The sequence below is a fragment of the Furipterus horrens genome, unplaced genomic scaffold (genome assembly GCF_987537825.1).
Source record: "Furipterus horrens unplaced genomic scaffold, mFurHor1.1.pri manual_scaffold_6, whole genome shotgun sequence".
Lineage (NCBI taxonomy): Eukaryota > Metazoa > Chordata > Mammalia > Chiroptera > Furipteridae > Furipterus > Furipterus horrens.
The window spans coordinates 143,750,082-143,776,059 of NW_028327176.1; the positions used below are offsets into that span (position 1 = coordinate 143,750,082).

Here is a 25,978-nt window from a genome sequence, read left to right on the forward strand (position 1 = left end):
TTGTGTTACAGTATTCAGTTATATAAATATAACATACATTGCTTAACCTTATGAGGAACATTTAGGCTGCTGTATTTTTAATAATGTAAACCACATTACAATGTGTATATACATTTACGCACTTGTGTTTTTGTTTCTATGGCATAAATTCCCCAAATGAAAACAGTGTCCTGATTTGTGCTTGACACATATTTCCAGATTGTTTTCCAGAATAATGTTACCATTTTTTTCCAGCACCCAACATGGGTGCCAACACATCATTATGAACCTATATCTCAGAAATTTAACTGATTCTCTCTCACCTCTGGATCAAGAAAGTAAGTTCATGTCATAAAGAAATGAGGGTATCTTTTCAATGACAAACCCTTTAGATGAAAGCTGTCTTTTTAATGACCTTTGTTTCACAGAGCACCTTGCTTTATCTTAACCTGAGTGGAGCTAGTCTCTAAAATAGATGCCTAACTTATATTGTTTACATACTACTAGATAATGTAGCAATGTATATTATTACAGCCTAATGGTTTACCGGAAAAAGCAAATTAAAAAAAAATCAATAGGCCTGAGTTCAAATGCTAGGAGTGCCTGTGCCCTTACTAAGTCATTTAAGCCTCCACTACCCAGAATCTATAACTTCCATCATTAGATTGTTAAAGAAAATGAAATAATATCTGTGACGTACCTATCACATTACCATGTAGAAAATAATCTTTTGACCAAATAACGTTTTGAGATTTTTACTTTCCTTTCAATTAAAAAAAGAAGAATATTATTAATGGGGTATAATAGTTAAAAATTGATATGATAAGATAAAACAATAGGTGTTATGCGTTATTACTTAGGGCTTTTATATCTGTAGTAAACTAAGCTATTTTAAATTTTGATTAAGTTTAAGGATAGTCTTTGTGATGCAGCTAATTTCAAAGAATAATGAATAAAAGTAAACATTATTCTTCTACTTTGCATGCTCAATATGTGTAACACCTTTGTACTGGTTTCCTTGGGAACAAAAGTAGGTACAAATGCCCAAGTATAAAGTGTGTTGAATTTTGTTCAGCATTTAACATAGAATGATACTTATGTTTTCAGTAATTTTTCCTTAAAATGCAATCACCTTCAAATATTAATTAGGTAGGTAGCACATGTTTAAGAGGTGATAAAGGAAAGAAAACACTGAAGGATATACAGTTTTGTAAGAGAGGAATTGGGTGTTCAGGGTTAGGAGTGCAAAGGAGCAGAAGAAATATCACCTGATGTCATGAACTCTGGAAAGACAAGAGTGTGCTCAATAGCTAACAGCTTTTCACTGAGGTGTCTTGATCATACTCTGGTGCCCTCAGTGAGATTTGAGTCAATGTATGCTTTATGAGACTCCCTTCCCTGAGATTACCTAAATCTAGCACATAGGCTAAATTCAAGCATAAAGTTTAACTATTTCTAAATGTCTTTTAATCTGAATTTCTTTTTCTTACAAATTTATTACATTTCTGTGTTTCAGCTAACCAGGATAATACTTAAGCTCTCTCTATCTTCACTGCCTCATCATTTCTTAAATTTCTTTTTGTTTCTTCTGGTGATTATTCTTATAATGCTTATTAAGACATTTCTAACATCCTCTTATAGCTAATTTCTCTGTGGAATTGCTATTCCTTCCGGCTTTCCTCTGAATCCATGCCATAGAGTACCCTCCCTTCTCAGTCTGGCTACAGATGATTGGTTGTCAAATTCAGCAGGTGAAGACTATCAAACTATTTTTTAAAAAATCCTGAGTAAAGTATCATCTCGTCACCTTCTGCTCTTTGTCCACTTCGAATTAATGTCCTGAAAGGCGTAAGATTCAGTGCAAAAAAATGTTGTCATAAGGAAAGACTTTTATATCTTGGTTTGTGATTTATAATTTGTTTAATCAAGTCTAAAACTCAAAAGTATAAATGTCAAGAGTTAATTGATACAGCTTAATCGATCATTTCCAATCTTGATGTCAGTCTATTAACCTACTGACTAAAAGGGCATCGTGGAGTACTGGCTTACGTTTGGTTTTGGAGTCCTCTATGATTTCCTCCTTAATAATGTTCACAGCAGTGTACCATTAACGTTATTTGCTTCATTTCACATTCTGATTGTCCTTGAACCTGTATAATTCACAGAAGGAAGAGACTGTTGATTCAGACAAAAATTTGATCCATTTATTTTGTCAGGCATAATGTGCACTCCCATGTCCTCTCACAGTGTCCCCATTTTGTGCTTTTTTTAAGTAACCAGTTCACAATATTTTAGTAGTTATCTAAAATTTTCCTACTCTATTGAATGATTTTCTACAAAGAATTAAGGGTTTTAATAATTAGAAGACAGTAGATATACATTTTATAATTTTATTTTATGTAACAATTGTATTTTCTAATAATTTAATGTATACATAACTGTGTATGGCCTGCTTTTGTACACATCTTATTTTTTAATATATAGCCCAACTCAATGAGGAAATAGAAGTAATAATCTCATTTTGTCTTGAGTAAACTATAGCCTATATTATTCTTCAAGTTTCTTTCCCTTTCAGTTGTCTAAAATTCCACTGAAGTTAATTACTAGTAAAATGAACTCACATTGGTCCTCTCGCTTGTAAAGTACAGGATAACTGTCTTCAAATTCATTTGGATCCAGGTGCACAAAGAAAGTCAAACAGATTCTCTCCTTATCTCATCTCCTTTTGCATCTGTATTGGCTTCATTCTCAGACAAAGGTGACATCAAGTTTCATAGACCCTGGTACAGAACTTCAGGAGAAAAAACAAAGGTCTTTTTTCCTAACAGATCTCTCAAAAGGTTTAACTAATGAGACAAATTCATCTCTCTTGGTCATTGTCCGAAGCAGGAGTTGTTGCCAGCCCTGGAAGATTCAGAGCTCGGACACTGGGTCAAGAAATGGACTCAAGGAGAAGGGGGTTCTGCTGGTCTGAGTTCCATGTGCTTCTCTTTTCACTCCTCCACTTAGATTGGTTCTAAAATAAAATGACATATAAAGGCTCTATTTTAGGGACATTCTTTAAGTTTAATCCATAAAAAGACAAACAGATTTTAATTGTCTGGAGTTATTAAACATCTCAGAATGTAAATAAAGTTTAATCTTAAAAAAGAACTAATGAGAATTCAGGTTTGACCTTTTCCCTTAACTCCACCATTCTCTTTAACTTTTGTTTTCTTAGCTTTTTTCCCCAGTCCTTTTGTTTTTTGAAGCTAAGAATGTTAATAGGAAAAATTTTTTCTAGTAATGTGATAAATAGGCACTACTCTAGACAAAATCAGATTGTCTTACATTATCCTGCTCATGACACTATATTAAGAATATTGGTTTACTTCTTTGTCAAATTCACATATTATAAATAACCCTGAAGTCTAAATCATCTTTGTTTTCTCGTTTTTATTATCCAAGCTATTAATTTTATTTGATGTCAATAACACAATAATAACATTAACAATAAGTATTCTCAAATGAGTGAATTAAATTATTAAGCACCTAGAGACAAAAAAATTGGAAAATACATGTTCATGTGGGAAAAGAAATATTTAACAGACCTACAAATGGGCAAGCAAAGGCATCTTCTCATGGCAATAAAACATTTATTAGTTAAATCAACATATTTTTAAATTAGGAAATAACCATGTTAATTAAAGTATTGAATATATGAGGTTTCTAGAGGTTAGTAATCTAAGGTACACTGTAAAATATGAATGTAAAAATCGGTGTTTTTTTTTTTTTTTTCCTCAAAGACCTGTTTGTGTTACATGCCATTGAGTTGGTTCTGACTCCTGGCAATCCTAGAACTGAGTGATGTCCCCAGTGTTCTGTCTTCAACACAGCCGTGCTCAGCTCTTGTAGAATCTTGCCTGTGGCTTCTTTGTAATGGAATTAATCCATCACATATTTGGTCGTCCTCTTTTTCTGCCTCCTTTAATTTTTCTCAGTATTATTAACTTTTCCAAAGAATGCTGTTTTTTTTTTTTTTTTTTTATCACATGAACTAAGTAGGACAACTTTAGTTTTATCATGTTTTGCTTTCAGGGATGTTTCAGGCTTAATATAATGTAAGACACAATTGTTCATCTTTCTGGTAGTGCAGGGTATATGTAGAGCTCTCCCCCAATACTATATTTCAAATAAATAATATATTTTCTAATCAGGCTTCTTCACTGTCCAACTTTCATGTATGTATATATAGTGATTAGAAATATGAGGGTGTGGATCGTCTTAGCCTTGGTCCCTAAAGATACATCTTTGCTCTTGGTCACCTTTCCTAATTCTTTCATTGTTGCCTTTCCAAGGTAAATAAAATCTTTAACAATTTTGATCTCTTCAGAGTCTACATTAAAGCTGTATATTTTTCTGTAGTTATGATTTTTGTTTTCTTGATGTTCAAATGCAGTCCTGCTTTAGCACTCTCTTCTTTTCTTTTCAACAGGATTCATTCCAAATCATTGCTACTTTATTCCAATAAGATGGTGCAATCTGTATATCTTAAGTTATTGATTTCTTCTACCAATCTTCATTCCTCCTTCCTCTGAGTCTAGCTTAATTTTTTAATTCAATCTTTATTGTATTTTTCCATTATCACAACTATCACCAACAATCACCACACTGTTGTCCATGAGTCCTTTTTCCTTTTTTGCTCAATCCCTCCACTCTTAACCCCTCCCCCCATGCTATCATCCTGTTCTCTATGAGTCTGTCCCCATTCCCTAGTTAGTTCAGTTTGTTCATTAGAATGAAATTATATGTCATTTGTGTTTCTCTGACTGGCATATTTCACTTAGCATAATGTTCTTGAGGACCATCCAGACTGTTTCAAAGGGTAAATTTTTCTTCCTTTCTTCTGGTGAGTAACATCCCATTGTGTAAATGTCCCATAGTCGTTTTATCCATTAATCTACTCTTGAGCACTTGAACTGCTTCCATATCTTGATGATTGTAAATAACGCTGCAATGAATGTAGGGGCGCTTATGTTCTTTTAATTAGTGTTTTGGGTTCCTTCAGATATATTCTCAGAAGTGCAATAGTTGGGTCAAAAGGGAGATCCATTTTTAATTTTTTGAGGTATCTCCATACTGCTTTCCACTGGCTGCACCAATGTACATTGCCACCAACAGTGCAGAAGGGTTCCCCTTTGTCAACATCTGTATCAGCACATGTTTTTGTTGTTGTTGTTGTTGATTTATTGATGATGGCCATTCTGACAGGTGTGAGATGATATCTCATTGTGGTTTTAATTTTCATTTATCTGATGATTAGTGACACTGAGCATCTTTTCATGTGTCTATTGGCCATCTGTATGTCCTCTTTTGAGAAGTGTCTATTCAGGTCTTTTGCCCATTTTTAAAATCGGTTGCTTGTTTTTTTGGTGTTGAGTTTTCTAAGTTCTTCATAAATTTTGGATATTAATCCCTTATCAGATATATCAGTGAATATGGTCTCCCATTCTGTGCGTTATCTTTTTAATTTTTCCAACACCATTATTGAATTGACTATCTTTAACCCATTGTATATGCTTGCTTCCTTTATCAATTTTGATGGGCTATAGAAGTGTGGGTTTATTTCTGGACTCCATTTTGTTCCATCAATGTATGTGTCTGTTTTTATGCCAGTACCAGGCTATTTTGATTACTAAGGCCTTGTAGTAATATAGTTTCATATTAAGTAGTGTGATTCCACCAATTCTTATCTTCTTTCTCAAGATTACTATTGCTATGCAAGTTTATTTGTGTTTGCATAGATACTTTTGAAATACTTCTTCTAGTTCTGTGAAATATGTCACTGGAATATTGAAAGGAATTGTGTTGAATCTATAGATTGCTTTGGGTAGTTTGGACAATTTAATGATTTAATTCTTTGTCTCCATGAACACGGTATGTGCATCCACTTGTCTGTATCTTCTTCAATTTCTTTCTTCAGTGTCTTACAATTTTCTGTGTACAGGTCTTTTATATCCTTGGTTAGGTTTTATTCCTAGGTATTTAATTCTTTTTGAAGCAATTGTGACTGATGTTGTTTTCTTAATTTCCTTTTCTGTTAGTTTATTATTGGCATTTAAAAATGCAACTGATATCTAGATATTATTTTTTTAACCTGCAACTTTGCTGAATTCACTTATCAGTTCTAATAAGTTTATTAGTGGAATCTTTGGGGTTCTCTATGTACAGTACCACGTCATCTGCAAATAATGACAGTTTTACTTCTTCCTTTCCTATTTGAATGCCTTTTATTTCTTCTTCTTGTCTAATTGCCGTGGCTAGGACTTCCAGTACTATGTTGAATAAGAGAGGTGAAAGAGGACATCCCTGTCTTATTCCCAATCTTAAGGGGAGTGCTTGTTGTTTTTGCCCACTGAGTAGGAAGCTGGCAGTATGTTTTTCATATATAGCCTTTATTATGTGTAGGTATGTTTCCTCTAATCCCACTCTGCTGAGACTTTTTATCATAAATGGGTGCTGGGTTTTATAGACTAGTTTTTTTTTTTATATTACATGTTTTATGTACAGATTAAACAAATAGGGAAATAAAATATACCCTTGTCTCACACCTCTGCCTGATCTAAATTGATATTATCAGTTGCTAATGTACTTGAGATCGTTAATTACTCTATTTAATAATTATGACATATTTTAAAATCTTTAGTTCACATAATTGTTTATTGCCTAAATTGATCCTTATAATTATTTGAGATAGTTTATTCTCCTACTTATTTAGATAATTTCACATAGTGACATAAATGGCAAAGCTCAAGCTCTGAGTCTCATTTGCTTTCTATGAAAATCTTACTTTTTCACATTTCTATGAGAAGTTACTCTTAAAGTTTTATATAGAGACTAAGGAAAATATTAAAAGCGGATTGAGCGTCGGCCTGCGAGCTAAGTGTCGCTGGTTCGATCTTCCAGTCAGGGCACATCAGAGAAGGAAAACTCTGATTCCAAAAAACCTCCGCTGCCTTGTGGCATACCTCTTCAGGGGAAAGGCTAAGGGAGTAAACCCCGACAGAAAATCCGGAGCCGGAGTCCCTAAGGCGGTTTGACGTTGTAGTCAACACCGGCAACTCCTGCGGCGCACCTGAAGCCAAGCTGTATTGACTCCGTCTTTCCCTTGGATCCTTCAGCTGCGAAGAGAGGGGGGGTCTGCTGCATGGGCAACAGCAGACCCTCCATATCACCCTGCCCAGGCTCTGTAGCTTCAGCTTCACTTCAACACGGGAGGAGACAGATACCGTGTCACTCCCGAGTCGGACTGCACAACCATTCTTGGCGGTGCAGATGGACTCTTAAGAAGCTACACCATCGTCTCTCGAGACGGACGGCTGCCGACGACGACGACTTGTATATCTACCATTTTCCCATAAATGTCTATTAATTTCCATGTTATTTTTCAAATCATGCTTATTTACTATCACTTAATTTCTGTCTGAATAAATTTTATATAAAACCTTAAGTTTTCAATATTTATAGGAATTTGGAATTAGTATTTATGTGAACATTTGAACTCATGATCCAAATTCATGATGTTTGTTTTTGGTTTGCATACTCCTGGATCTCATATTAGAAAGAATCAGTTTGTCATTAACATAAAAAATTATTAAATTTATCATATTGAAAGTTGTAAATATAAATAATATTAAGGATTATAAAATTTTAAATGCACAAAACGTATTTGAGCTCCAAATATCAAAATAATTGGATGTATTGGAGACCAGCTGGAAGTGCAAAGAATACTTCCCCTTAATATTGATTCTCCGGACTTCCGGCCAAGATGGAGGCTTAGACGGACACGCTAGGTCTCCCTCTACAACTAGAGAGGAATACAACTACTTCAAAACAAAGGATAACTAGAAATTCCAGAAAATAAAACTACACGGAAGCCCAACATATGAAGTTATAAACCAGCGGTGCCATTTGGGCAGGTAAGAGTTAAAGAGGGCAGCGCTGTTTGTGGTCAGCGGCGGGGCAGCGAAAAAGCCCGGCGGCAGTCAAGCCCCTGGCAGTGCGCGACCCCAGCACTGGGGAAAGCAGCCACCACATCGCCTTGAACAGTGAGGCCCAGGGGGACGGGAGGACGGATCCCGGTCTCCTAGCTGAATAACTGTGTGAATCCATCTTGGACCCCCGCCCCCAAAGAAAGCACCACAGGGCTGCGAAATAGGTCGCAGGCAGGCGCCGGTCGCTGATTTGTGACGCGTACACAGGCACTGCCCCGGACAGCCGGCCCAAGAAAACAAAACGCATCTGTCAAAATGAGGCAGACAACTATAGAAATCCCGGTGCAGCAGCTCACCAGGCAACAGATAGAGAACCTGACAGATGAACAGATAAGAAACCTGTCAGAGGCTCAGTTCTGGGCCATTGTTATCAGGTGGCTTACAGAATTCACAAAAGAGCAGGAAAAAAATAAGAAAGAAGCGAAAAACTTTCATAACGAAAGGAACAAAACCGCATACGAGACAGATGGTGAGGAAAAAAAATCCAGAGTTCATTTCAACAAACTGGAATATGGAGAAGGAACAAGCAGTCAACCAATGCAGAGAGAGGAAATGGAAGCAACAATGAGAGGATCAGAAACCTCTGGGACAGCTATAAAAGGCCCAACATAAGAATCATTGGTTTGCCAGAGAGTGAGGAAGATGAACTAGAACTTGAAAAATTGAGTGAAAATATAATAAAGGAGAACTTCCCAGACTTGGGGAAAGGAATAGACTTGCAGGTCCAAGAAGCAAGGAGAGTTCCCAAGAGACTGGACCCAGGGAGAACCACTCCAAGACACATTATAATCAAAATGTCAAAAATTAAAGATAAAGAGAGAATCTTAAAAGCAGCAAGAGAGAAGAAAAGAATTATGTACAAAGCGGTCCCAATTAGACTATCAGCTGACTTCTCAAGGGAGACCCTACAGGCAAGAAGGGACTGGCAAGAAATATTCAAAATAATGAAAATCCAAAACCTACAACCACGAATACTCTATCCAGCGAAATTATCATTCAGAATAGAAGGACAGAGAAAGTGTTTCCAGGACAAAATAAAACTGAAAGAGTTCATTAGATCCAAACCACTGTTATATGAGAAGTTAAAGGGACTGGTTTAAAAAACAGAAGCTAGGGAGATGAAACAAAGCCAAACTAAACAGGCAACGAGAGTGGAAAAGGAACTGTGGGTACGGGAAGCATATTGGGGGGAGGTCAACAGGGAGGGGGAGTGGGGAGAGGGAGGGAGATGATATAGGAATTGGGGATCATGGTAGGAGGGAATGGAATAGACGGAGAGAGGTTGGGAGGAACTGTATGCACAACTAATGGACATAATCTAAAAGGGGGGGACAACTGGAGGGAGGGGGGCCACCGGGTGGAGGGGAGCAGAGGGAAGGGAAATTGGCACAAATGTAATATTTTAATCAATAAAACACACTAAATCTGAAAAAAAAATAAAATAAAATAAAACAGATGAAAAGACTGCTGTATTTCACAGACGTAATAATAAAAAAGATACTGTATTCCTGCATCATTTAGCTGGACTTCAGGACTATTAAAGCAGCTTATTTGAATTACTTCATTATCTGAAAAAAAAAAAAATTGATTCTCCTCTAGATCAATAGTGGTTTCAAATGTAGTACAAAGCAGACAAGATATAAAAGGGCCTAAATTATTAAGGCTAGTATGTTGTTGCTAGAGAGTTCATTAACAATCCCATCAATACAGTGTGGTTCATGGACATCAGTAAGATCTTCATGGAACACTTTAAAAGAGAATGAGCTATCTCAATGGACTGATCTTAGTGGAAAAAATTTAATTAGTTAAGAATAATTACATTAGTTATATGAAAATTTAATTGAAAACCTGTTGGAATTTTCTAACCTGCTTCACAGCTAGCTGTCCTTTAACATTTATATTTAAAAAGTTTCTGTACCTGTTGTTTAAGAAACATCTAAAGATCTTGAATTTGTATTTAAATGTTCAAAAGAGTTTAGAAAGTGTGGTAGTAGAAACAAATGGGACTTTCTGCTTGGAAATGGTACATTTTAAAGATATATGTAGAAAAAAAAGAATGTAAATATAGAAAATACTTATGGTAAACATATATAACTGTTGGAAAGAATGCAAAATAGTCATCTTCTAAAGCTTTCACAATTGCAACACTAAAACATCATGGACTGAATTTTTAATCTTATAAAAGCTTACAGAGAAGTAATGCTGTTTGTAAAATTATCATGTTGAGTGTTAAGAAAACTGACGTCCAGTGAGAGTTCTTGCAAGATTGAAAGCCCCAAATTATATAGTATAAACCTACACAACCAATGAAAATTCTTACTCTCAAAATTAGCATTGGCCATGTTTTGGAATATATTTTGCTAGATGTTAATTAACTGTCACTATTTTTTGGTAGCTTTTAGCTTAAGCCAGAGAGCATAGGTTTGAAGAGACATAGACATGTATTCAAACAGACAAATTCTAAGGAACACCAAACAAATGAATTCATTAATTACTCATTGCATTAATCTGGCATTAATACTGGCCCCAGCCCTTTCTTTGCTGAATCCCAGCAACACTGTTACCCAGTGCTGTCTCCTTCACTTGATCTTCAGAGCATTGCTGAACTTGAATTTTCTTTCTAATTTATCGATGTGACTGTGAGGCTGAACCCATTCTATTATTTTCTCTTCTTCTCCTTTCTTTAATCTTCCTTTTAAGCTCTTACCCCTTTTATCAGTACCTTGTGGGCACTGAATCACATACAGGTAGCTACAAAAATTCATATTCCTTTTAAAGGTCTTCCATCATGCAGTTTCTGGAGTCTACTTTTATTTAACTAATTGGCAATATAGGAATCTCTCTGGTTTAGTTCAAAACATGAAGTATAGGTATATCCATGTTCTGGCTGTGCAAGAGGATATAAAGAAAGATAAAATACTAGTATATTAGTGAATGACTTTGGATAGGAGAGAAAAAAAAATTTAGTTTTCCTTTGTGGAGTATCAGGAGGTTGAGGCGGGTTTTAATATGAGTGAGGAAGTTTAACAATGAATTTAAAATAACGAAAATAAAGTAAAAGTATGGCAGGTTATTTTGGACTAGGAGGAATTGCGTAGTGTATTAACACAGCAATGGTTGAACAAAGTGACTTTTGATTTCTCTTATTAATTTGCATGACATGTTGATACAAATGTTTATTATAAGGAACACAAAAAATGAAGAATTATGAATAATAGAATAATATGTAAATTAAGCTTATGAGTGTATTACAAACGCCAAAATAAAATTTGAATGAAACATGAGTTTTCTAGACTATAGTTGTAAGTCACACAACATATAAAAATCCACCTGGTACTGGCCCTTCCTTTTACAGATAAAGACACTGAGGACTAGAAAAATATTAGGTAGTTTTGTCCAGGTTCATATGACTGATGTGCAATTACTCACCCAACAGCAGCTCTTTGTTTGGTTACAAATGCAAGACCCTATCATATTTTTGCCACTTACATTTATTCTTTAATCCTAAACATGTTACAAAACAGTTGTGTATTCAATAATTTTTTGAGCTGTGAATTGTGGTGTTGTATATATTTTCTAGGCATCAGATTGTTGTTGTATGATAATTTCCTTCCTCCTCCTCTCCTTTCAGAACTTGCTATGCTTCTTTGAACAGCATGAGATCTGTTCCTTCGTTTAGGCTAACAGTGCATGTAGAAAGGTTGAAACATAATACTTTCTAAACTGGTTCCTTGTTTTGGATAGTATCCATGTTGGAGAGATTGCTGATATCTTGGTGATAATCATCATCATCATCTAACACCTGCCTATGTACCATGTGCCAGGGATTGTGCAAACCACTTTAATGTATTCTCTCATGCAGTCTGTGCAGTCCTCGCAGCTGCTGGTAAAGAACTCTGTTTCAGAGTAGAACAAAAAGCCGGCAACAGAGAAAGCATAATGGCAGCTGCAGTGTAACTGGGAGAATTGTCTCTGACAATTGGCTCCGGAGTCTGAGGGCATTTCTTCATCAATCCCTCTGTTCTCTTCGCACCTGCTCTGTGCCGGACAGAGTGCTGGTGCAGTGTGCCAGCTGAATGAGTGAGCACCCGCCTGCCTTCCGTGCGTGGCCCTCACTCTTGCTCAGAGGGGCGGATAATCCTTCATCCCATTTAGACTTGTGTTGACTGTACCAGGAAGCTTCAGAGGTCAGAATCCACCCTTTTTCCCCACAACCCTTAGTATCTGCATCTTCTAATTGAAGAATCAATCTCCGAAATTGTTTTTCTTCTGGAATTGTCTGTGATTTTTCCAAAAAGGCAGTAGTGATAAGGCAGATTATCATTTTGTATTTCCAATTATAAAATGAGGGAACAAGGTAAAAGGGGATTTAAATTCTTTGATTATCTGTTTTAGATAAAAGATCAAGCCAATGAAAGAACCACATTTCATAAACTTAAACTCCATTTATTAGACTCTTCTGCTCTTTGTGCTATGCACAATACTTCAGATGGGAATTCAGAAATGAGCAAAATTTGAGACATAGGAGTTCCAGAATGGATCTGCCACCTGCCAGCTAGCATTCAGATCTCAAAGGAGACCTGCCTGTGCTTATTTAATGGAAAGATAAATGTGTTCTCAGAACTGTTACTATAAATTCATTTAGAAATGGGACAGAGGCTGTACTTGCATTCCTCCCAGGTCTGAACTACTGGCAGATTTGGTTCACTGTACCTCTGGGAGGTAATACATTCTAACTGGATGGCAAAGTGTGACTGTTATTTAGAACTTTGTAATACCCATTCCTTTTACAGTTTAAGTGAACTTTTTGATTTAATTCATCAATTCTTTGAAAAAATGCTTTTATACAGATACTATGGGTAAGACAATGTATGGAATATTGTGTGGGATATTACAAAGATAGGTATGATTATTATCCAAAAGGTGCTAGTGATCTAGAAAGGAAGATAAAAAGTGAGACAATATAAGCAGTTGTATTCAAACTAGAATATGCAATGAATAAAGAAGATACAGATCAATGATGCTTAGTTTGGCATGTTTCTAGAATAAAATAAAATCTATGAATCATCTTCCCTGAGAAATGCATGATTAGATTTTCTGATAGTTATAGTGAAGTAAATATGACATGTTATAAGCTTCTTAAATTTAAATTGTACAATTTTGTTTTGACATGCATATACACTGATATAACCATCACTACAATCAAGATATAAACTATATCACAACACTTCAGAGTGATTACAGTTAAATACAAATTATTGCATTTAACACTATGAGTGTTTGGAGCCCAGGATAAGAGCCCAAATATGCACAGAGTGCTTTAGAATAATGACATTGCCACAAATGTAACTGCCTGTCATAAGAGAGAAAATAAATTGAAAAGGCTATGTTTCAAGTTCCCTCAGTCAAAATTCAGTAAAAGCCCCAAAAGCAATATTCCTGGGGAGACAGAGCATTCCAAAAGAATGTCCCATCATTGGAAATAAAAATAAATAATTTTGATAGCTTTTTGCTGAGAGAAGACTTTAGTATACCTGAGAGATTTTACATACTAGTGTTTCCTTCTATGATTGTATGTAGTTCATAATTGTTCATTTCTATTTGCTTCATGCAGATATAGCTGTTTTAATTTTTTGTAATTCCTAGAACATCTATCTTAGAACCTTAGAAAGAAGATATTTAATGATCATGATTATAGTGATCAGAAACAGAAAGAACATATGCACTCAACATGCACATAGTTGGTATTTATTACTTACTACTAGATCCTTTTTTCAATTAAATCTAAGTACATAGAAATATTTTAACTCTTCACAGCACCCAGTATTATTCCTATTTTTATATATTGAGAAATGTTTCAATTATGCACACAAAATAAAAAATATTAAACAGTAGTAATTTGAAACTACTGAGAGCATCTGCTCTCTCTGATTCTTCAATCATTTAAAACATGTGGTGGAATTTTTCAGAGCATAAAAGAAATCTAAGCATATTTCACTGTTCTTCCCATACTTTCAAATCTCATCATACATGAGGTTCTCTGAGATGGATGAAATGGCACCCGGTGACTAAACCAATTTCTGTGGCAATAGCTCAGCCTTAGATATTAGCATTTGTCACTCTTCCACACTCCATGCTAAAAGTAATTAGATTAGGTATAAAATAAACCAAGCAATAAGTGAGAGGGTTAATGCATAATTAACCTGTATGCAAAGGCACCTTTCATCATCTTTTAAGCCAATGTTTAGAAAGATCACTACAAATTTACTGAAGTGTGTAGGACAGTATTGCGCAATTTTAAAGGTTTGCAAAACTAGTTTTTGACTGACAAACATTCTTTTTAGGTTAACTAACTTATTTTAGAAAAAAAAGTGAAGTTCCAACTCCAATCTAGTCTGACATAGGCTCTTATGGGAGCTCCAACTGCTATCGATAGATGCTTGACCCAGCTTTGAAGCATGGAGGTCTGCACTTAGCTCTGTCTGTACCTGTCTAGTCACACTTTCTTCTGGGCTGTATTCCCAGGGTGAACAGATAGCCTAGCTTTCCAATAAGTGTAATCTATTTATATATAAATGAATAATTGTACTTGAAAGAGAGAAAATAGGACAGATTGTTTTGTCTTCACTGCTGATTTTTTCCCTCTGCTTAGCTTTTGTCTTTGTAGTTTAGGATGTGAATGGCTACAACTTTATCTCACCCCCTCATATGGATCTTAATAGTCAAATTGTACACATTTTTCATTTTCATTTAATTGACTCATTTACAATTATGTTTAACCTTGAAACTTTCTTTAGAGGTAGCTATGATGTATAAAGAAAAATATCTGACTTGGGAGCCAAATGAACTTTTATTTGAATATCAGCTCAGAGACATACTTAGTCTCTATGGATCCTAGGAACATAATTGTCTGGTATTCAGCAGAGCCTCCAGAAATATGAGAAATGCTGCCATTAGTTTTTCCTCCTTTGTTTCTCATAGTCTCAGTGGGAATGTGGCTTTAGGACACGGTAATGATAGGACAGACTGTGGTTCTAAGAAATAGGCCTCGTATGAGTCTTGTTTGAGTCTTATTTCTGCCAGACTCTTGTTATGATACCTTGTGTGGTAGGTCCAAGACCTAAGTTTTGCTCGAGTTTGTTTTCTGAGTCTTGTTTCTCAAGGTGAGAAGACCTTTGAGAAAATTACTTTAACCCTGCTAACCTTCTAAACCATATGGTCTTTCTGAAAATGCTTGTTAGGAAAATAACATGTTTGTGAGGCATAAAGTAAGCTTGTAACTTAATAGTAGTATAAAAATGATGACAAAGTAATTAACCTGTATGTCTCTTTTTCTCATCTTCTGTTCTATCCCTTCTTTTTTCCTATTTTCCACTGAGAGAAGAGTCAAGGCAAAGGATTACAGATTCAATATGAGAGTTTGAAAGACTTAGCAAGAACAGTTCAATCAATCTCTATGATTTAGAGCTGGGAGTAAGAGAGGACCTTTAAGCCTGATCTTGAAAGATACTCTGCCTTTTGAAAATCTGAGCAGTAGCTATATAGAGGAAATCTACTCCTTTCATGAATTTGTTCCTGGTTAACATTACTGACTTCCTAATTAACCTGTTGTTGATCCAACCCCATACATTGATGTATTTCATTTTTGTGTGAATTTATTTTTATCAATTTTCCACAATCTATGCCTTTTCATACTTTGCAGTACATTTTTATTATGTGAATATTTATTGCTTATCAAATATACAGATTAGTGCATTCAAGTACTTATTGGTATTTCTTATATTTTATAACTTCAAAATAATTTGAACTATTTTGCTTCATTAAGTGTAAAGCACTGAACAAAAAACTAGAGGGAAGGATATGTCCTCTGGATAGATTGTCTGGATTCAAATCCAAATTCCCATCTATAATGATATTATCTTACGCCAGTTACTCAAGGTTCTCTGCTTCAATTTCCTAGTAGGTATAAATTCAATGAATTTCCAACTGGATGATGGTTATGGGAGGTAAAGGAAATGATTTAAGGAGAATGTCTCACACATAGTAAATACTCAACAAATGTTAATTAATATTATGACTAATATAAGAAACATTTTAATCATATGCTTTTTGTGAAAATAAGATAAATATTTTTGAAAAACTAATTTCTCACAGTTTTCAAAGGTGGAAGAATTTGCATATGTATAGTTTTGCAAAGGTGAAAGTAAAGGTAAGTCTGACAGGATATCAGATTTAAATGGAAAATGGGCCCATTTCATTACATAAAACAACTTTTAAAGTAGGATGGAAAAATAGCGCTCTAAACTGATGAAAATATATAAAGAAAAGTTTCAGAAGTTATATTTTTTGCTCTGTCATAAATCAACACATTTTAAAGTGGGAATTCAAGAAGTAAGTTGACCCATACTTTTTAACTAAACTGTTTCTCTAGTACTTAACTTACACAGAGTTAGGCAAAAGTAGGTTTACAGTTGTAAGTATACAAAATAGTTTATCTTTATATTTTTATTTATTAATCGTTGCATTATTTTCCACACAAACAACTGTAAACCTACTTTTGCCCCAACCTGTAGATTAACAAATATAGTATTCCTGCTATAATTACACTTAAAATCACAGTTCTCATACATTTTTATTATCAACTAGTGTGTCCACTGATCTTGAAACTGAAACTGTATCCCAAAAATGATTTTTCAAATTCTGAATTAAGCAAATTTTTTTTCTGTTATTTTTATTTTAATAAGTTTATAAGTCAGTAAATCATGATAGGATAGTGGGTATGTCATTGTTTTTGTTCTTCTGCTTATTTTATGGAAACAAATAAAAGTTTTCATTTTGGAGATAATTACATTAGGGTAACCTTCCATCTTTAAAAACTGTAAAAATCTAAGAAAAAGAAAAATTAAAATTCTAGTCATTACTAATTCCAAGAGTAATCATTGGTATCATTTTAATGTATTTTCTTCTCTTTGATTTCTTATTTTATTATTTTAAAAAATTTTTGGTGGTTGTTATTCATACAACATGCAATAAGGTAGTTAAGAACACTAGCCAAGAGCAGAGGCCATTTGAATCTGGGCCTCTCTCACTTCTTAACTGTGTGACTTAACCTTGGTTTTGTTATTTGTAAAATAGGAACAACAGTAGTGTTTTTATTAAATCATTATTATGAGAATTAAATAAGTTAAATAGCCCATGTCAAGTACTTATAAAGATGTATATAAAGGTTAATGCTGGAAATACAGTTCTCTATAGTCCATTTTTACATTTAGCATATAACATGGAAATTTCAGTCTCATTTTTCAAAACATGATTTTTAATGAATATATAACATTTTATAGTGATTCTTTATATTTTGAACATTCAGCAGGTTTCCCCCTTTATCTGTAATTAAAAATAAATAATGTATGCAGGCTTTGTTCTTATGTATGAGTTTCTTAGAGCAATCATTGGGTTAAAGAGAACATGGATTTTTTTTAATGTCCCTTGTGGTGCAGGTTGCAAAATGTCCTTTATATTTCATTTAGTAGTGTTTGAAAGTGTTCGTTTTTCTATTATTTTAACAATAATTTTTGAACAAGTGTTTTGTTTTGAAATCAAATGTGTATTTCATATCTTAGTAACTATTTTAATGATCACCTGTGTAATATATGAAATACATCTTCTGAATGTTAACTCAGGCCAAAGACAAATATCAGTCTCAACCTCAGGCTCCAGACACATGTCTGTATCAGTCAATCCCTTTCTCTATTTTAGTTTCCACTATGCAGCCATCAGAATATGTGAAAATTGTCAGCTGTTATTTACAAAATGAAGTTTATGAAACTGAGCTATATTCCTCAAAGATTTATGAACTATAAAATTATATTATCAGGATGGTCTGTCATTGCATTGTGCTCTTTAGCTGTCTTCCATTTTATGTGGTAGAGCTCCTTAGGATCTATTTGCATAAAAGCTACCGTGTGTACTCATTCTGTATTGTATTGTGGCAAGCGCTATAATCTACAGGGTTCCTATTCATTTTGGAATTCATTTCACAGTTCACTAATTGTGTGAATGAGAAGAGGAAATATATGCTTTTATTCCCAGGCATGCCAAGCAGATGGCCCAAAGTTCATTGCTGCCTGCACTGTCAGCATGGCCCTCTTATGTAGGTAGTGAACCTGGCATAGATCCAAATACAATGTGAGGGTCCATTTCACACAGCATTCACAGTCACTGAGCCTGTGGTTTGTTATGACTTATAAACATTTTTTTTAAACCATCAGCCTCTAAAGTGGTCAGTTATTTGAACAGGTGAAAACATAGTAGAATTCATACTCATTTTACTTGAGAAGCAAAAATGAACTTTCATTCAGATGGAAATTTTGGAAAAGAAAACAGTGGAGGGGATTAAACTTAGTTTCTTGAAAAGGGATTAATAAATATGTTGACATTCATATCCTGAGATTGAATCTTTTGAAGAAAATGAATTAAAAGATCAGGATTTATTTTTTACATTTTTAGGTGAATCTCCTATCAAATCTCTTTTTCTTCCTACACAAGGAAATAATTTATTGATTTATTTTTATATGCAATATGTAATTTATGTAGCCATTCAAAGTGTTAGCAATTGCATTCAGTACATGCATGTGTGTGTGTGTATGTGTATGTGTGTGTGTCTGTGTGTGAGGTGAGAAAGTAAGATAGAGGCAGTGGTAGTAACAAGAGGTAGTAACAAGATGAAATAACAAACATCTTCACACATTTCTTACTTCAACAGAGATAGGAAATTGGGTTATTACTTCAGGAAAGGTAGGTTAGCCAAATGTCCTGATGAAGCTGAAGTAAAAATTTGATCACAATATCTTAAGAGAACCAAAGCTTGTGGAGATACTGTTTTGTGGGCATATATTTCTCTCACCCCTTCATTCTCTTTAATTCCAACCATTAACATGAATTTCGCATGTTTTATTGACTCCATGTTTCTTTTTTTTTCTTGGCTTTCAGACCGATGCTGCTCTGATGTATGATGCTGTGCACGTAGTGTCTGTGGGCGTTCAACAGTTCCCGCAGATGACAGTCAGTTCCTTACAGTGTAATCGACACAAACCCTGGCGCTTTGGGACCCGCTTTATGAGCCTAATTAAAGAGGTGAGTCAGGAGGTGCACACGTCCGTCCCCTGTCTCTTTTGCCCTCAAGCTGTATGCATTGAGGTTATTGTAGTTTTCTTAACAGGTGACCTTTTATCTTTTAAATTAAGCCTTCTCTCTTCCCCCTTTGTTGCTTAATAATATCAAACAAAATAGGAAAAACATTACATAATAAATAAATCAACATCCTTCAAAAAATCTATAAATATGTAAACAGATGAAAATCTGTGACCTATGATTTATGACAGTTAGTTTCACTTTCCTGCCTCTGTATGTGTGTTGTTTTTTATTTATGTAAAATATGATTTTAAAATAATGCTTGCTTATATTTTAGGCAACAAAATATGTAATGAATTTTAACATCATGCCATTTACACTACACTAAATTATATCCATGTTGTAAATCTTAAAGAATTGTTTTTCAGGTCTATGCTTCTTAAATATCTAGTTATTTTAATTATTTTAACAGTTAGCATAAACATGGGTTTATAAAAGTGCAAAGTACTTCATATTACTTCATAATACAACTATAGTTATGGCCATGTAATATTTTTATTGTATCTCTTATAGTTATAGACTATGTACATACTGAGAAAGAAAAGGGAAAATCTTAAAAATCACACACACACACACATTTCTTTTTCTGTTCTTCCTATCATGAAATAAATTTCTTTGTCAGCTTAGGATACTTTTCATTTTATTAAAATAGGGGTATTTATATAAAAGTTTATGAAAATTTAATCTTTGCTATGAAAAATCACAGGTGTTATTGTCATATAAAAATTTTTATTAATGGCTTACAAGAAATCATCAGTTCATCTTATAATAAATTATTCATCTTGGAAGTAAAAGTGCAAATAGGATTATAATTAAGAATCTCCGGCTCTTTGAAAAAATATCTGAATTTTTCTTGTTGAATTTTTATAGAACTCTCAGATAGGTGAAATGATTATTCCTGAAGAATATACATTTCATTTATTGTTCTACATTATACATTTACTTCTGACTTAGAACTGCATCAGAAAACTGCAAACATTGTGCACAGGTTCGGCTAGCTGAAGAACTACTTTTTCTGAATGCAGCACTTGGGTATTGAGGCACGTGTCTAACAGCTTTCTAAAAAGCAGTTGCATGAACCTCACTGTTATGTTTACTATAGAGTATTATTGAGGATCTTGTCCACTAAATCATAGTATCCCTCTTCTGAGGACCAAAAGGAGACATTTCTCTCAGGTCTCAGTACCAGAAAAAGCTGTGCTTCTCCTGGGTGGTTGTTATGTCTTAAAGTATGGACCCTGCATATCTTTTTTTTGTCATATTTTCTTCATTGTATTTTGTTTATTCTGGTTGGTATGAAGTTCAGGATTGAATTTGTGATTGAATTTTTTTTAGTTGTATAATTTCACCTGATATAAATTTTCTTATGCTGTCTTTATCCCAGATTTTTTTTTCTATTATACACTTCTACTCCCGTATTTCTTGATCATATTGTTTATTTTTATACTGACATGAATGTATGTTAATTATCTGAAATTACTTTATTTGGAAGAAGTTGGATTAAAAATAATTTTTCTTCCTTAATAGAGACCAATTAATACATGTTTAAGCTCTTTGATAACATGTTGCAATATGCATATAGATATGCATTATAATTTTCAACTTTATTTGTAATTTATTAACCTAAAACTATTTTAGAATACCTACCCATAAGTACCTTAGAAACACATGAAGAACAAAAAATATAGTAATGATAACATCTATTTGCAGTCCTTATTCCTTAATAGTGTATACATCTGAATATGTTACATTTTAAAATTTTTTCATATGTAACAATTTTTCCAAGTTATTTCCAAATGACAAATTATGTAAAACACCTATTTTTGGCAATTTAGGCAGCAGAATGGGAAAACTTCATATATATATATATATATATTTGCTTACCTTTGCTCACTTTTGAGGGAGTGAACACATTAAGTAGATTGTTATATATATTTTCTTCTACATGGGGAACTCCTGTTACAGGACCTCTAAGTTTATGTGAAGTACTTTTGATGCATTACTCTCATCTCATTTAAGAGAAACTAAGGTAATCAGTTAATTATTCTAAGGGAAAAAGTACATAATCAAAGTTGTACAACAAAGGTTTTTTTTCATAGTAATAAAATAAGTTTATTTTCACATTAATATTAATTTAGGAGTGGTATTTTATAATAATAATTCTATTTGTAATCTTCAGTGAGATATTCAACATTTCCTCTACATAGTGACATTATTTTCATTCTGCTAAAAGAGATTTGTTATTTTAAAATTCTTATAGCAATGTAAGTTTATGAGTAGTAATGAAAATGTTTTCCTTTTCTTGTGGAAAAGTGTTTTATCTCCTCCTTTTTTACTTATTTACTAATCTATTTTTTCCACTTTTTTCTCTTTTCCCATAGGCACATTGGGAAGGTCTCACAGGCAGAATAACTTTCAACAAAACCAATGGCTTACGAACAGATTTTGATTTGGATGTGATCAGCCTCAAAGAAGAAGGGTTGGAAAAGGTACTATAGGCATTCAGCTCATTTACTTTTCATTACTAAATGTAACACATATACATACAGAAGTGGGAAATAGAGCTAAAATGCTAGATTTGAGTCATACATTAAACATCATGCAGATATAGTTACAATGAATTAGTATAAATGAGAGTTTAAATAGAGAATAGCCTGGAGGCCAGTGGGTTGTTTGGGGAGATGTAGTTTGGAATAATTTTAGTATAAAGCCATGAATTTAAAACTATTCTGAGAGTGAAAGTTAGAAATGAATAAATAGTGACAGAAGGCATTAACTGAACTTTCAGCAACCTTATTAATTCAAAGAATAGTAGAGCATTGGGACTATGTTTTTAAAAAGTAATGGAGAAGCCAGGTAGCAAAGGTGGGAGGAGACAATAATACAGGTAGTGATCAAAGACTGGAGACCAAATTAGTGGGATAAATTAACATTAGAAAGAAACTAACACAAGTCTCCTCAGAAGACAAAAGGGATTGAGAATGGGTAAAGACAAGTTAGAGAAAGAGGGTATTGGAAGACTTCACATCAAATGTTTTTAATATCTGCAAAAATTAGTATATGAAGTCATCACCTAAAAGACAGAGGTGGGATTTTAATTTAGTCAAATCTTAAGAATAATGTAAATGTTTTGGAAATGCCATTGTGGCAGACTTGACTTTGAGTCAGTACAAGTCAAGTACTGTTAAGTAGAAAAAGGTACTCATTTTTTTTTTTTTTAATTTAGTAGAATGGCTAAGAGATCAAGAACTCAATTCAGAAGAATTTAGGTGAGAATCCTTGCACTGCCATTTATTATTTATGGACAGATTTTTTAAATCCCTCTAAAACAGAAGATCTTCAGCTACATCATGGGCAATAGCAGTATTTGCCTCATGAGCACTAATAAGTCTTGTTGAGTTTACTTTAATTTTTCCTGTAAAGTATATTTACCAGTCTATAGATGAAAAGAGAGTTCCTACCTTGATAGAGCTCTCAGTTTGGAAGGGTTGATATATGGTGATTCAGGAGGCTTAAATTACAATTCTAGTTCTATAACAAATGCATGGATTTCATCCTCTGCCTAACTTCTCTATGCCAAATTCCTCATGTCAAAAAATTAGAGTCCAAAGGACTCTCTTAGACACGCTGAAGTGAGGATATCATGATCTTTAAAAGAACCCAGAAATATCTTATAGGGATTGAGACTAAGAATTTTTACTATCCCCAGTTCTATCTTACGACTGGGTGAAAAAAACTCAACAAAGAAAATGTGTGAAATGCTGACTTTATCCTTACTTCTTCTCATTACTGCCTTTTCCTCGTTTTGTCTTGATCATCTTTGACCAGCACACTTCATTTATTTAATTAATTCTCCAAGAAATATGCAGTGAACATCTATATTGTGCCATTATAAGATTACATTCTAGTGAAGGAAACCTGCCAATAATAAGTTGACACATAAAATTATAATAATGGATTGAGCAGTAATAAGTGCTTTAAAAAGATATCTTGTTTGCACATCATTAAATGATATATTTTTGATCATTTTCTGAAATATAAATCTTAGAATTGAAACAGTTAAGAAGAAGAAAGACCATGTTTTTGATGTTTATAACTGTGGAACAGGTAAACCAGGAAGAAACAGATTGTGTTTATGACAAAAAGAGAGACTGGACATGTTCAGAGAAATGAACTTGGGGTTAATATTTTACTATGGGCACATCCTGTTCACTTAGATAGTGCCCATAGATCATTGTGAATCTTTTCCACTCTTATCTCAGCAGGGACCTTGGTTGGAACTGAGCTCAGTTAGCCATGGTCTGAGAAGAGTCACTAATACCACATACACAGCCAGACACATCTGTCCAAAGAAGCTCCCATGGCTGTGGAAGTACCTCTGTGGAACAGAGTAGGGAGAATAAAGCGAAAAAAACAATATGTGACTTTGTCTACCTCAGGTCATAAATAGAACAACAGTCTTCATTTAAGAGTCTGGTACCTGGTGCTAACAATCAGAAAAGGAAAATCAGAATAAGTGGGTTACCCATCTTGAATTCTTCTGGCCAGTTCAAAGACCGTAGCATCTACTCTACTTTCAAAATATATTTAGAACCCATCAATTTCTCTCCACACTCATTAGTGGAATCATAGCTAGGGGACCTTCCCCTGGACACCTACATTAGAGCCCCAACAAGCCTCTCTGTCCTTCCCCTCCTTGTGATCCATTCCCCAAACCATAGCCAACAGCCAATATCTGTAAAAGCACATTGATCTGTCATTTGTCTATTTAAACCCTTCCATTTACAATTCATTTTCTGCCTCCCCTCTGAACTCTCTGCATCCTCTCAGATGTTTTCTATGCTCCAGCTACACTGACTTTTTTTTTCCTTCTCATTTTCTCACAAGTTTAAAGTTTTCTATTACTCAGCAATACAGTTTCCCAGTCTGGAATGCTCCTCTGCCTGGCTTACTCTTACTCACCTGGGTGGCCCAACTTGAATACTATATTGCCTTAGATAGGCATCCCCAAAGTCCCTACCAAATATGAGTTTCTCAGAGTGTACTATAGCTTTCCCTTCTGGAACTTACTGTAATGTATAGTCATGTATTTAAATATACATTAAAAAAAAAAATCTGTGTTCCCAGCAGGAATACATGTCCTGTTAAATGGGGAAAAAAAATGTCCTCTTCCTAACTGTTTATATATTCAAGGCCTACCAAACTGGCACAAACTATAACCTCAAGAAATATTTATTAACTGTTGAGTGAATGAGAGTCACTATGCAAATCATAAGAGATACTTCACATGGAATGCTTACTCACGTGGTGCCTGCAAAGTTACTTTCTCATAGTCCAGTGTTTTTTTCCCAGCTTTGCTTCATACCTGCAGAGTTGGAACAGAGAAATCTAGCAGTTAAGCAGTCATTAGGCTGGCCTGGTGGGTCGAGACAACAGGGGGAAAGGATTTTACAGTGCAGAAGGCAGCGCTGAAGTCTGAGCTTACAGGGAGTCACATCACACCAATCATAAATCTGCTTCCCTACATGGTGTAATGTAATACTTTCCAACACTCCAATATTATACCAAAGAGTAAAAATCATCATTATATTTATAACTTCTTTTCTTCTTTTAAATGTACGGTGTAGAAATAAAAGACAATCAATTAGAACAAACAGAAGTTATTATTCAGAGCTTGCAAGGGAGCCAGCCACCATCACTTGCATGTGGCAGAGATTCAAGGGCAGGCAGGAGAGTGGAAAAGCTTTATAGTAGGAAAAAGAGAATACCTCGGGGGTACTCTGAGAAAGGTGTAAGCAGGCTAACTAGAAGTGGGGCATCTTGGGTGATTGGTTGGAGGGCATATTTGACCTCTGCTAGATCATGAGTGACATAAAAAGGGAGAGGAGAGCTAGCAGTTACTAAACAAATATTAATTGTTCTGGGCAGATTGCTGGAGAGGTTGTAGATTGCAGTTTGGCTATAGAAAATGTTTTCTCCAGAGATTCTGGGCCAAAGTTCTTTATCTTACATGGTCTGAGCATTGTCTAGTTGTATATTCAGTCTTTTAACAGAATTATTTGGGAGTCACGTGGAAGGAGAGGGAAAAATAGAAAAAAATAATAAAGAGAAAAATTGAGGACATGTAATTGTCCTCATATTTGACAAAAAGATGATTTTTTATTTAGCTTTGGTACTGTCTTCAAAATGTGAAAGTAGGGTCAGATTTACCATTGAAAGTGGTTTAACCTTACTTACTTAACTCTGAAGCTTAGATAAGTGGTTAGGAAAATCCAGCTTCAGTTGGAAGAAGACACATGAATCATGGCATAACATACTTAAAAATGTCCAGAAAGTTCTTAAATATAACTCAAAAGGATTTTGTTTAGAGCAAAACCAGCTGAAAGGATTTTACATAAAATATATTTGAACTGAGTTAATGACACTATGTAATAGTGGTACATTTCCATTGCAAGATGAGCTATTATAGGACATTTTGGGGAAAAAGAACCACTTACACTTAAAAAAATTTCTTCTAAGAAACGACAATGAAATAATAAAATTGCTGAATTCTGCCACATATTGAATTTTCTTATTGAATACCCTCTGCTATCACTATGTACACCATCAATGCTTTCCAAGAAAAAAAAAAATCAGTATCTTACTATTTCACTTTGTTAGTTTTCAAATGGATTTTTATTGTACTACAAGATATTTGCTTCTGAGTAGAGATATTAAACTAAAATCATTTTGTGTACCTCTTCTCCCTCTCTAGCATCAACATTTACTGTCAGTTC

The 25,978-nt window shown here is 34.3% G+C and overlaps 1 protein-coding gene across 1 annotated transcript in view; it reads left to right on the plus strand.

Moving 5' to 3' along the window:
* GRIK2 (glutamate ionotropic receptor kainate type subunit 2) overlaps positions 1–25,978 on the plus strand; it is a 432,031-nt gene that overhangs the window by 167,745 nt on the left and 238,308 nt on the right. Inside the window, exons 9-10 of the mRNA XM_090280821.1 lie at positions 19,002–19,145; positions 21,584–21,691. Coding sequence (XP_090136947.1) covers positions 19,002–19,145; positions 21,584–21,691 — 252 coding nt within the window. The remainder of the gene's footprint in view (positions 1–19,001; positions 19,146–21,583; positions 21,692–25,978) is intronic.